The sequence below is a fragment of the Oxyura jamaicensis genome, assembly GCF_011077185.1.
Source record: "Oxyura jamaicensis isolate SHBP4307 breed ruddy duck chromosome 1 unlocalized genomic scaffold, BPBGC_Ojam_1.0 oxy1_random_OJ106681, whole genome shotgun sequence".
In the NCBI taxonomy this organism is placed as follows: Eukaryota; Metazoa; Chordata; class Aves; order Anseriformes; family Anatidae; genus Oxyura; species Oxyura jamaicensis.
Window position 1 is genome coordinate 69,889 of NW_023303266.1, and position 13,481 is coordinate 83,369.

General features: G+C 41.5%; 1 protein-coding gene across 2 annotated transcripts; it reads left to right on the forward strand.

Moving 5' to 3' along the window:
• Positions 1-2,538: 2,538 nt before the first annotated feature.
• On the forward strand, positions 2,539-11,088 carry LOC118156976 (peroxiredoxin-4-like). 2 transcript variants are annotated; one of them, XM_035311228.1, is made up of 8 exons: positions 2,539-2,831; positions 5,107-5,224; positions 6,304-6,420; positions 6,996-7,118; positions 8,159-8,289; positions 9,577-9,611; positions 10,563-10,609; positions 10,960-11,088. In XM_035311228.1, the coding sequence occupies exons 1-8, from the start codon at positions 2,588-2,590 to the stop codon at positions 10,961-10,963; spliced, it is 819 nt and encodes a 272-aa protein (XP_035167119.1). In that variant the 5' UTR covers positions 2,539-2,587; the 3' UTR covers positions 10,964-11,088. The 2 variants fall into 2 exon arrangements, with proteins under 2 accessions (XP_035167119.1, XP_035167118.1); XM_035311227.1 differs by lacking the exon at positions 10,563-10,609 and having other exon boundaries at positions 2,540-2,831.
• The last annotated feature ends 2,393 nt before the right edge of the window (positions 11,089-13,481 follow it).

Here is a 13,481-nt window from a genome sequence, read left to right on the forward strand (position 1 = left end):
CTTATTTCACATTAACAGTATAATTTAATTTCATCAAGTTAAACACAAAAATCAGTCTTTGGTTTAAGTATTTCATCACTGGACAAAGAAAGAATGGTGCCTGTGTTCTCCATTTGGCCACTGAAGAGTGATATATATTTGCATTTCATTGTAGTTTCCTTCTACAAAATTTTTCATTTTTTAATTATGTCCAGAAATCTTAGTAGTACAGTAGGAGCCAGAAAGTCTTTCTTTCTGCTCTTTTGAACTCTTTTTAATGCCTACACATGCATAATCACATATGAACTTCAAATTGGTGCTATTTAACATTATATTCTGAAGATAAAACCCACTGTCCTTCAGTATTTCCTCCTCTCAAAAGTGGCCTGATTCTTTTCTGTGTTGCTGCATTGATTTTATTGGTTTTCTCCTTCATTTATTTGTATTTTGGAAGATCTTTTGATTGTGGGATGCTAACATAATGCAAAGTGCATACCTTTCAACTTCTCTTTTTTTTTCAACTTTACAGTGTGACTACTCTTCAAATCATTACTCTTTCTTACAGCTCAATACACCAGCAAAAAGAGAAGAGCGGGACAACCACAATCATTTTCTCTGTGCATGCATGGAGGCCATGACTGCCACTTTCCTTACAAACAATGAGATTTAGGAAAGCTTGGTATTAAGTTCAGCAGTAGTAGAGATGGATCACGTAATGCAGTACTCTCTCACCCCATTTTAGCAAACTTAACCACAAGGTCACCTGAACCCAAAATCAGTGGGAGTACAAGGACTCTTCAAGCACTTTTATCCACCAGGCCCAGAGTGCATAACACTTTGCACAAGCCAAAGGGCTTTGTCCGTGTGTCCCTTTAATGACTTGTCCCTGATAGAGGAGGAAAGACAAACTTAAATAGTAGCATTGAACTGAAGATTTATCCTGCTTCCAACATTTTTGGAAGTATGATCAGAGACTGGCCACCATCAATTCACTGTGAAAAAAAACAAGACAAGAGGACTTCATGTGCTATCAAGTCCAGTTCCCCTGCAGGTAGACATTTAATACAACTTTTTATAATTTGCTCACGCATACTGATCAAGCCCTATAGCTGTGTAGGTATTTTGCTTCCATACCTGTCAGAAGGTTGTTCCAGAAGCTTCCTTGTCTCATCCTTGGTAATCTTCGGTCTCGAGCTGGGCAAATGTGCCTGAGTATGATTATTCCTGTGACATCAGCATGAATGTCATTTTATTTGCATGATCCCTAATCTGTAGAACCTAGAATGGAACTGAAAGGCAAACATGATAAAATGGGGAAAGAAAACAAACTCCTGGAGAGGAGTATGAGCTTTGGGAGAAGGGAACACTAAGATCACACATCAAGAAGTGCAAGTATGCCTGTAGAGTCATGTTTCTCCCACTTCCTTGAAATTATTTTTATGAATTATCTTTTCAAAGTGTAGTTTCTGTTGTAGCAAAGCCAGAAAAATAGTAAGATGTGTTCAAGACAAAATATATTATGACAGATGCATTGCTAATCCCTTCTTTTACAGAGGCCTGTGTTCTTTGAAAATGTTCCTCAGCATTTTCTTTTGGCTCTACACTTTACGTCCTGTCTGGAAAGTTACATCCCAGTAAGTTCTGTATCATTTTTAAAAGCAAGAAATGGTACTGCCCGTTCTGGCACAGGTACTGCACCATCCTGAAAGCACATCTACCACAGATCACCTGCAGAGATAGGAGGTGATGTGGATGTTCCTCTGTCAAAGCCTGAACGACCGGTTTCTCCATAGGATGGCATCCACAGAGCTCCGAGTGCCCCCACTTTCGATGAGGCGTACCTTCAGCTCTCTCACATCTTCACTTTCAAGGATCCTGGTTACAATTTAACTGTCAGACCTGAACTGTCTTGAATAGGTATACCTGGCATAACCCCGTCCAGCCAGACGCTGTGGTGCAAAACCTTACTTACAGCTTGTCACAGTTTACTTACAGTCCTCAAAATTTTTGCTCGCTGCTGAATTACCCTCGAGGCATGCTTAAGTGTGACATATGCAGCTACTCTGCTATATGAACCACGTTTTACTCGGCACTGAGCAAAATGGTCTCTCGGGAGGCAAACAAACTGGAATTAAAAGGCCCTTTGTAAGCCTCGGTTCTGTTTATCCACGTTCTTCATGCATGGGGCTCAGCTCACTCATGAATTGATGTCTATATGGCAGCCATTCAAGGCTTTAGACCTAAAACTGTATGTTGGTTTGCGTTTAGTTCATCTGCCAGGGTAGAAAATAAAAGCTTGAGTCAGCATAGATGGATGGATATAACCACGTATGACGAAATGCCCACAGAACCCACACTGCCGCAGATAAGAGATAAAAGATGGGAGAAATCTTCCTGCAGTCCCCTCCCGCAATCACGCACAGGACCCAACACACACACTCTTTTCCTATTTTCCTTTATTCTTTTTCTCTGGAGAAGCACAAAACCTACGCTTTCCCGGGCGGGACCCCCCCGCCGATGCCGGCGCAGCCGCCGTGAGGCGAGGCCGGGGGCCAGGCTCCTCCCCGCCGCCGCCCCTCGGCGGGGACGTGCACTGGTTCGGCGGGCTATGGAGGCCGGGCGGCGGTGGCTGCGGGCGGGCAGCGGGACACGGGCCGGGGGCAGCGCCCTGCTGGTGGCCGTGCTGGCGGTGCTGGTGGTGCACGGCGCGGCCGCGGAGGCGGAGGATTCGCGGCCGCCTCGGCAGCGCGGGGACGAGCAGTGCCACTACTACGCCGGCGGACAGGTCTACCCCGGGGAGGCGGCGCGCCTGCCCGTCACCGACCACTCGCTGCACCTCAGCCAGGCCAAGAGTAGGTGCGGGGCCGGCGGGAGGAGGAGGAGGAAGAGGAGAAGGAAGAGGAGGAGGGGGGGGGGGGGGGAGGACCGGAGCCGTTAACGGCCGGGGGGGGCGGTGGGGCCGCCACGTCAGGCCGAGCGCCCGGGGCGGGGCGCCCTGTGCCCGGGGTCCCGCCGGGAGCGTTTGTGTCCCGCCCCGCGGTTCTGTCGTGCCAAAGGGAGAGCTGATCTAACGTTTAACTGGTAATCACCGGGGCCTGCCGTTAGAGAAATAGGAGTGGGTTAAGAAAAACGCGTTATTAAACGATACACCAGCATGTTTTGCGCGCCCGCTGCGATCCGAAGTACTGAAAAGGTCACCTCGCGCATTTTACCTCAGGGTCGTGCCCTGTCACGGGCCTCCTGCACCGCCTCGCGCGTTGCAGCACCGTGAGGGCAAACACGCAGAGGGCAGGCGGGTTGTACATCCCCACAACAGCAAAAGAGCTGCTAATTAGGCAGCAGTACTGCTCACAGCCAGCCATCACTGGGTTTGGTTCATCGCTTTTGTGCCTACATGGGTTACTTGCTCTGTCAGATGCAGGTGCAGACAGCTTTGTTGGAGTTGCAGTAAAATGTTTAGGGACAGCTCTGCCCTTGGAAAGTCCAGTTTTGTGGAGCAGAGTGGAGAGATGTCCAATGGTTTTAAGGTTTTAAGTCCTTTCCCTGCACCAAGCCAGGACATAACTTCCATTTTAATCGTTTGCTAACAGATGCAATGAGAAAAATGGAAACACAATCAAGATATCTGTAACCAATATCATTTGTTTTTTCCTCCCTTTGTAATGCAAGTTATTACAGTATCCCATTTTTAAAGGGAAAAAAAGCCTTTAATTTAAAAACATGTCAAAATACAGTATGTTTAATTTCTCATCTGCCTTCCTCCTTATCTGAAGGTTAGCTGACCTTCAGTCATATCCTACAAAGTGATATGATTGGGGTGGCTGGTTTTTTTTTAACGAACAACATACTTGAAACACTTCTGAAAAGCTCTAAATAACTCGGGCATCAATACCAGCATTCACTTGAAAAACAGTCCCTTACCTACAAAGACTCAATAAAAAGGCATTGGAGAGAAGTCCTGAGCTTGGTATATGATCAGAAAGACTTCTACAGAAGAGTCAAGAGGAAGAGCATTTCTTTTTTTTTAAAAAAAAAAAAAAAAGTAAACTGAAATTATCAGTCATGGCTACTGATTTTCTGTACTTGCATTACGGTATCCCTTGTGTGTTATACAAAGTGAAACCAACAAAGACCGTTACCACTTACAGGCATGGCTGTGTCTGATGTTTTGAGGTTTGTTTTTTTTTTGCAATCTTTGTTGTATATACCTTCTAACTATATTTTGCAGCTGTGGGTTGCCTGAGAAAAGACGACTAACAATGAAGTCATCATCTAGATAATAATTAAGATTCCATATATTTTTCTCAACAGCAAGATAGTTTCCTGGGGCTGCATGTCAATGTCCTTGACATCACAAGTATACTCAGATCAGTTGGGTTGCACATTATATCTCCAGCATACCCTACATTTGTCTCAGAATTCACATTGAAAATAGTACATATGAGAATAATTTCTAATATTTTAAAATTCAAGGTTAATCCCTTTCAATAGTAAATACCTTTCATCGGTTTTAATTTGATTTCTTTTAATACAGCCATCTTCAAGACACAATTTGCTTAGGAGTTGTAATTTAACATATACTGCATTTTGAGGCGTTTGCTTCTAAACATGTAGCATATATTTTCACATGGACTTGAACTGCAAGTAGATTTTCATGGCTGAAGAGTAACAATATGAATTTGGACCATCTTATGCTTCTGGTTCACAACACTATTCACAAAATAGTGTACTTTCCCAAAATCTAAAAGAGTTTCTCCTTCAGTCTGACAGATGTTCTGTCATGAGTTGCTAGTGAACATGTGGTTTGTTAAATATGCAGAGAGAATGTTTGCGTGGCCTTGATTATGCGATTGTGTGAGTGATTCAAAAGGCTCATATATAGCACAAGTAAGTCAAATTAATTACTTTCCACGCATACTTAAATGTACAGGTCTTCATCATTCTGTAACTTCTGCCAGCTTTGAACTTTCTGAAGTAGTAAGTTTGTTTCTGTAATTGTGTGTGGTCGGTTGTTTTTCAAGCAAAGGAAAGAACAGTCGTCCTTGTGCATGAGCTGGCTCATAAGCAGCTTTGTTTGAACATGTGCTTTGTACTCTGACTGTAATTTGAATGTTCTTCGTATTCCAGTCTCCAAGCCAGCACCGTACTGGGAAGGAACAGCAGTCATTAATGGAGAGTTTAAAGAGCTGAAATTAACCGACTATGAAGGAAAATATCTTGTGTTCTTCTTCTATCCTCTTGACTTGTAAGTATGACCTGAGTAGACAAATCAAGTGCACCTACAGTAGGCCACTAATTCATTCATTCTTCTCTTTATTTGGGGGGGGGGGAGGGTCTCTTCTGTTTGGAAAGGGTTTGGGGAAGAAAAAGGGAGTGATAGAAGGAAATGCATTATTTGTATTTTCATCGTGCGTTGGTAAAATTACAACACAATATTTGTCATACTAGTGTTGTCTGCTGCTTTGTGTCTCTGTGTAAAAATAACCTTTGGTCTGTAGTACCCAGTAGGCAACCTCTATATTTTATGTTATGCTATAAATTGCTGCTGCAAACAAAGGAGAGCATCCCATCTGTATTTTCCAGATTATATGTGGGATTTTAAAAGATGGTGTTTTCCCTTTAAGTTCATCCCATAACATCCTAAGAACATTTAACATTACTCTCCTTTATTTGCAATGCAGTAAGTCCACTGGCTGAGTGAAAACATTTCTACTTTCTACGAAACAGTCCCGTTCTTTCCCACAAAATGAGGAAAAAAGGAAGCAGTGTAGTGACAAAGATGTATAACTAGCTTACTTTTATATAGAGGAATAACTTGCCTCTTGGCCCTTAGCTTCAAAGTCCTAGAAATTGTGATTTTTTACCACATTATTTCTTCTGTAGTGGAAAAAATTGAAGTGAAAATAGTCCGTATCTGCAGACGTACGCTGTAACAAGAAGCTACCAATATATTCCTCTGAAAAACTTGGCATGTTGTGCTTAAATTCAGCCCCTTAATATTCATAAAGTCTAAATGAAAGTAACTATAAGAACACTTATTATCCAGATTTCAAACTGACTGACTGTAGGTCTCTAATATTCAGTAATACAGTGTTTGTATCAAGGCTAGAATCAGACTGGAAAACTTGTCAGGCAGCATTTTGGTAAATAATTGAAGAAGCGGTAAAAAAATAAGTAAAAGCTGAAATATTTCTGATAAATACACTGCTCTATTTTTTTTTACTTAAAAAAATTAACTGCTTTGAAAAAGCAACTTATTAGTTAAACTGAGAACTTACTGGATGCTCATGAAATGTTGACTATATTTTCTTTTAAATTATCTAGTACATTTGTATGTCCTACTGAGATAATCGCCTTCAGTGACAGAATTGAAGAATTCAGAGCAATAAATACCGAAGTAGTAGCATGTTCTGTGGACTCAAAGTTCACTCATTTAGCATGGTATGTATCTTATGCTTGTCTTCTAAAAATTATTCATGGGTCCATCTGAGCTGAGGAACTGTGTCCCCAGATTTACAGCCTGTGTAGGTATATCATAATATGTGAAAGCGTGATGCTATTGATACAAATGTTAACATTATTTTTCAGTGGTAAAAAATGTTAACTCTAGTATGTGAAAAGTACCTCTATCTTTGAAGCTTGTTTAATATGCCTTGCTCAGAATATGTCATGTTCCAGTCCAAAATACGTCAAATACAAAAAAAAAAAAGAGATAAGGACGCCAGTCTCTGTAAAAGTGAGTTGCACTCTCCCAATTCATTAGTATGTTGGACTACGCTGGTATAAAGCAAATATGACTGTAAAGAAAGAGGTCTTTATTAGTAGATATGGCCAAATACTGCAAAAGATCTACTGAACCATAGATAGCATTCATCTTCCTTGTGTGCAGAGCAAAAAAGAGAATTGTTACTTGCACAAAATCCTTCTGTCTGTACTGTTCTGTTTTTTTGACTTGAATTGGTGTAGAGAACATAAATCTTTATGAAGAATACATGTGTATCTCATTTCTTTCAAAGGATTAATACTCCGCGAAAACAAGGAGGACTTGGACCTATGAAGATTCCCCTTCTTTCGGATTTGACGCACCAAATTTCAAAGGATTATGGTGTATATCTGGAAGATCAAGGGCATACCCTTAGGTATTTCACTTGGTTACACTTCGTGTTGTCGTGGAGTAGTACTTACCATTTCATATCTAAAGATGCTTTTGGAATTTCTTTTTAATGCTCTCCATTGAGCGATATATATTAATATCAAAGTGGTTTTTGTGTGTGTGTGTGCAATAGCATGTCCCATGATCTTACACTGTGAGCACTTTGAGCTCCTGTTTATAGTATATTAGCAAGCCTGCCGCTAACTTGCAGCATATACATACAAAAGAGCTTACCTTCTCATTTACACAGTTAAAATGTTACGGTAACACGTCGTGCCAGTTATTTATCCTTACACAAAGAAAGTAATTTGTGCTAAGAAACTTTCATGTGAAGTCTTCCTTTAATTCTTGAAAAATATGAGGACTCAGCAGTCTGACTGGGATCATAGTAACCCCCAAAGATGCAGGCATTCTTTGTTAACAAGCTGTGCATCAGCAGACTGCAGTACTGTTACGAAGCAAGAGCAGTTTTGGCTTGAGAATTCATGCACAGACACAAAATAAGTACTCAAGAACACACACACAAAAAAAAAGCCGTAATGAGTCAGAACAGGGGGCATGTTTGATAACCCAGTGTAACAACAGGCATCAGCAGATGCAAGGGCAAGGCAAGCATGCAGCGAGAATTCCCCAGAATTGCTGTTACTCAGGGACCTCCCAAGTCAAGACTGGAGTCAAGACTGCTGGTAACTAACAGCCCTAAATGTTGTATCTTTTGTAAACTTGATTAGTTCTTTTTGGGAACCACCGAACGCCATAGCATCTGCAACATCCCCTGGTAGGGCCTGCCAAAGTTTAGCTTTACATTCTGCATGAAAGTATCTGTTTGTTTGTTTTTAATTTGCCCTCGGCTCATCTGATAGCCTGGGTAGAGAACAGTGGGTCAGTAGTATTCTAAGGAGGTGGGTATTGTGTAGTACTTGCGGAGACCAAATTCCTCCCATCCAGCAGACATAAAAGCGTGCGAATGCAACAATGTAATTAGTTCTGTTTCCTACAAAACATATATATTTATTTTTTCCACAGAGGCCTTTTCATAATTGACGATAAGAGAATCCTTCGACAGATCACCATGAACGACCTTCCCGTTGGGAGATCAGTGGATGAAACTCTCCGTTTGGTACAAGCATTCCAGTACACAGACAAACATGGAGAAGGTGCTCTTTAAAGTTATTTCAAGTTGAAGATAGTTTTACTTACGCTGAAAGTTGTCTTTGTAGCTTTTGGAAGAAAGATACTCAGGAGCATTAGGGACTAGCCTTATGAACTGACTGAAGTGGTTTGGCTGTCCTGCTACAAAATCTGTGGTCCTCATTCCCCCCTAGGCTGTTTCTAGTGTGGTAGTTTACATTTTGCTTCACATCTCTGTGAACTCAGAGCATAAAAGCATTCCCCAGTCTGAACTGAGGCATCGTGTAGTACCTGCCAAAAGCAGAAGGCTCAAGGAAACATAACGTCCTGAATAATCAGGCCAAATATTTCAGTATGTTTTGACATCCTGAAAGAATTGACATGCAGGCAGTCCTTGTCTTGTATCGTTTGTTGATGATCTGTGACAAATAACTGAGAGTGCTTCACATCAAGAAACACGGTGTTACTGTGTTAGACTGCCATTCCTGTGTTCTTTACGAGCACTATGAGATCGTTTTCCCCTGACAAAGCAGCTTTCACTGACTTGTCATTACTCGGTCTCAAGTATGGCTGGCTATATACCCCCACTACGGTTCAGGCACAGAATGAACCTCTCACATGTTTTTAAATAATACATTTAAACAAATGCATCAATTAGAACATTTATTTAACTATTAATACACATATTCAGCAGTTTAACCTCCATTTTAACTCAGTTTCACTTGGTATTTTGTCTGATAGCACACCGTAAAGCGTTGTAACACAACAAAACTCATTCGGCTAAAGCCTCACAAGGAGACTTCTGAATAGATGTGCAACTGTACTGATGGTCACAGCATTTAGTTGCACTGCGTGTGAACTGCATGCTGTAATCCATTTGCTCCTTAGCAGGGCTTCAAATAAAATCACTCAGTCTCTTCTGGGAACTCTGGACTGAGAAAGGTAGATAGGTCTCTGTGAAGTCACCTGAACTTTATTATGAGACTTTCACGTCCAGGCGGAATGGGTGTTCGTTTTTAGATGCTATTTTGCCAGTGCTTTGTCTAAAAGTCTAAGAATTAAACCAAGGTATAGACATTCACCCAGAAATGGGCAGTTTTCAGTTAACAGAAGTGCTAGGTGGTATCAGTCATGAACTGGTACCGATGCCATCCCTTGTACAACAAAAACTGTGTATCTATTCGTGGCAGATACTTAAATCTGACACTTAGTGCTGTTTTACTTCAAGTTCAGAAAGGGAAGTGTCTGTAACTTTACTTAGTGCAAAATTTAAGTGTGTTATTTTCATAAACTATCTTTTTTTTTTCTTCCAGTTTGCCCTGCTGGTTGGAAACCTGGCAGTGAAACAGTAAGTCATTTTCGATATTTAAATGCATGTATTCTTGGAAAACACACAATTATCGTTTCCACTAAAATCAAGTCCAAACTGTTTGCAACTTTCAATAAGATGATATAAATTGACTCACAACATTATAGTTAAAGCTTGAGTGGAAGTCGGAAGCTCCTGCTTCCAGTTATTTGACCATACAAATTGTTGGTTCTGTGGAGTCTCACTGTGGGTCCTAGGCACTCCCCAGGAAAAATGATACAAGCTCACAGGCTGCTTTCAGCTCTGACAGAGACAGTGTGCTACTGTCGGAGCACCAGCAGAGAGCACTGCTTTGCTATGCAGGAGCTCTTCTGCCTTTCTCCGTACTCGCCTACAAGTGAACACAAGCACAAGAGCTGGGGTTCAGATAAACACCCATTGAACTCATTTGTCTTCTCTGTGCTTGGATCAAGCCTCAGCAGAATAACAAAGCTTTTACTAGAGGTCTGAGCTGCCTAGTTCAGATGAGATCATGGTCGTTCATTTGAGAATGTGGCTTTCTTCTGAATCGTCTGGTGATGACTGAGCATTGTTGTTTAAGAGCTGTCTCAACAAAAAGCAGGTCCCAGCAGCCTCTAACTAAGGAGAGTAGTGAGCATTTTAATTGATAATAAAAAGAAGAATGTTTCTTTACTGGATACGAAAATTTTCCAGGACAATTGAAGTCACCTCTTTAAAGCCAGCAGAATATTGTCTTAGTGGACAAAGTTGGATATTAAGAGCATAAGGTGAAAGAGGACTTGCCAACGTAATAGACACATTCTAGCACCGAAAAGTTCTGCCTTCCATAACAACGGATTACCTAATAATACATAGTCAGTTCTCTTTCTCCTCTTTGCAAAAGATGCAGATAACTTAAGTAGCAGGGTAGTTCAGAAACACTTTCTCAAAGATGTAGCCTTTCCTTGTAAATGTGTTTGATTTAATTAGATCAAACCAGAGGAAGCCATGAGAGTGTGGTGGCCAAGGGAAGAACTGTAAGTAAATTCTAAGGCACTTGATTACAGATACTGGTTTATTAAAATATCTTGTTCTGGGGGCAAGCAACATAGAGGTATTTGCTCTCATCTGCCAGAACTCTTCCTTTGGTAGGCTGCACTCTCTCTTCCCCCAGTTAATTAAATATTACTGCTACTGCTGTTAGATGTCTTTAAAGATGAACAGTAATCTAATATCAGGTCAAATTATAAATTACTCTTCCATGCGTTGCTTGTGGGTTGGCCTTGGCATCATCTTTTGAAATATTGTGCTGTTCTGGTTTCACAATTTGTTGCATTTGCATAATTTTGTTTTTTGACTAACACTTTCATTTTTGTTTTTTGCACAGATAATTCCAGATCCAGCTGGAAAACTGAAGTATTTTGATAAATTAAACTGAAGCTCACTTCTCTTGAATTACATAGGTCACGTTCAACTTGATTTTTGCCAATAAAATTTCCTTAATTTTGTTAACTTCCATGAGTTTGATTAATATATAACTCTAATTGCTTAAGTGCAAGTCTAGCCTGTTTGAAGCACGGCTACGTTATTAGTTATTCCTATGAGATACGTGTTTGCCCTCTAAGTTTTGGTTAGGTATTTGGTTTTCCCAAAAGATATTTTTCTTAGCAAAACTTATGAATCTAAGCCCAGCATGCTATGGACAGATTGCTTCATTTCTGCAAAAATCTTGTCTGCTTGATCACACCCTAGAAAATAAGCTGGAAAAGAGTCACTTGGTTAAGGTATGTCACATTATAGTCCAGTGGAAGTAGCAGCTAACCCTAAAGCCAGAAATACAATTGCTGGATTAAACTTCCAGTTTGTCCAAAGCTGGCAAATATTTCTCATTAAGCTCCTAAGCTTATAGCCAAGGCTACATAACTTGGTACAGCTGCATGTAATACAGTACTGCTCTTCTAGATCACCTTATTCAAGAGCTGAACCAGGAATCCTTTTTCTATGCTTGTATTTGTAGCAGGTATGCTGATAAGAACAATTCCATTTCACGTGGTCTGAACCTTCCCAGGTCGTGTACTGGTACAGGTGTATGCGCTGGTTAGTGTCCTGCACTGCCCCACTCATTAGCTATGGCTCCTAGTTTTAAGGGAGTAATTGTCTTCCTCGAGGTAAGTGTTGACATGCCCCATGGCCATCAGAAACTTGTTGCTGATGTACACAAATTTATTCTTTCAAGGGGCAAACAGTACAATCACCTTGTAAGACACACTTAATTCTTGCATGCACTGGAGATCCCTTTCATAAGAATGTCTTTTCTTGCTCCTTCCCACCTCTCCGTCTTTAAAGATAGCATTCTAGGGTTAGTGCAACTGGAAAAACAGCACCTGATACCAGAAGTATCCCAGGAAGAACAGTACCTGATACCAGAAGTAAACAGAAGTAAAGTTACCTGGCTTTGTAAAGGTCGGTGAGCATTGACCAGCTGCCCAGTTTAGTCACTGCACAGAGAGAGGCAGAGGCGGCTGCTTCAGCTCCAACACAAGCACTTGCCTAAGCACACGCCTAGGGCAGAGGGACCTTACAGCCTTTCGATTACAGCCTTTAGCAACCCTGAAACACCAAAGATGACAACAGGCTTGAATAACTCCAAGCAACAGCAGCACGACTAATGCAGGCCCAGCCTCATGGCTATTCATCAGCAGCCCAAGGCATGAAACAAGCCCAACGTACGTGCCTGCACTGTAGCAGTTGTGCCCTCCTCTCCAGCAACACCAGTAAGACTTCGCCTGCCTCTCCGGCCAGGTCACTCGTTCACACCGAGTACTAGCGGAAGGAACCTTTGTTACACCAAGCCAGCAAAGTGAGACACAAAAACGGAGCTAAGTTTTCGCCTGTGTTTTAAACGTTTTCCAGCCTGCAGCTCCTTGCTGAGCCAGGTGAGTAGCAGCTTAGAGGAAAAAAGCATGGGTTGTATCACAGCAGCATATAACAGCAGCAGCAGCATCAAACAAAAGCAGACATGGAAAGCTGTACCAACCCTGAGCCAGGAAAAGAAAACAGCACCAAAACACTGAGGAAAAAAAAAAAAAAAACACTGATCTGCACACTTCTTTGAAAATAGCACATTTAGGTTCACAGCAATGTAGCTATACTGAGTTTAAAGGCCTCAGTCCTCTAAACACTTGTAAGAAATGGGCTAAGGAATCATTAAGAAAAAAATCAACAGGAACAATAAGCCTTAAGGAAAAGTCCTTAAGCAAAGACCCACCTCCCCATGTTATCTTACATATTTGAAATGAAAGATTATTTCCATGGAAATAAATGAGAGATTTGGATATGCTGGCAGGGAAGTTTAAGAAGAAAGAGACTGAATTTAAAAAAAAAAAAAAAAAAAGTGGTGTTTGAGACGGGAGAGGTGGGAAGTGGGGGTATGTAGAAACAAAGGCAGCAGCTCAGCTGCACACTGCCTCCGGGGAACAGAGGGACAACTAAGGAAGGGTGAGATCCATGAATGAAATAATATTGGAAACTTGAGGGGGAAGACACACTGAAGTCTGTCATTCTTGGACTTTTATGAGGATTCACAGAGGTGTAACACAAGGCAAGCTGAAGACCTTGCTATCACCATCTACTAAAGCCCTTCTCTTGCTCTACTATTGAGACCTTGGTTTCCAAGTAGCCTGAGCCCCCGTGTGCCATTTAATGGCATCAGCTGATTTTTGTGCTGTCCTCCATTGTACAACAGCCTGAGGAGCAGCTCTGAGCAGTCCCGAGCTTCCTTGGGTAGTGGTTCCCCCAGCTCCAGGCTAAGTCAAGGAAGCAGTGACAGAAAGTAGGAGTGGAAACTAACAGGACATGAACATAGCAGATACACCTCTTCAGAGTGTAAGCCTCTCTCTGAACTGACCT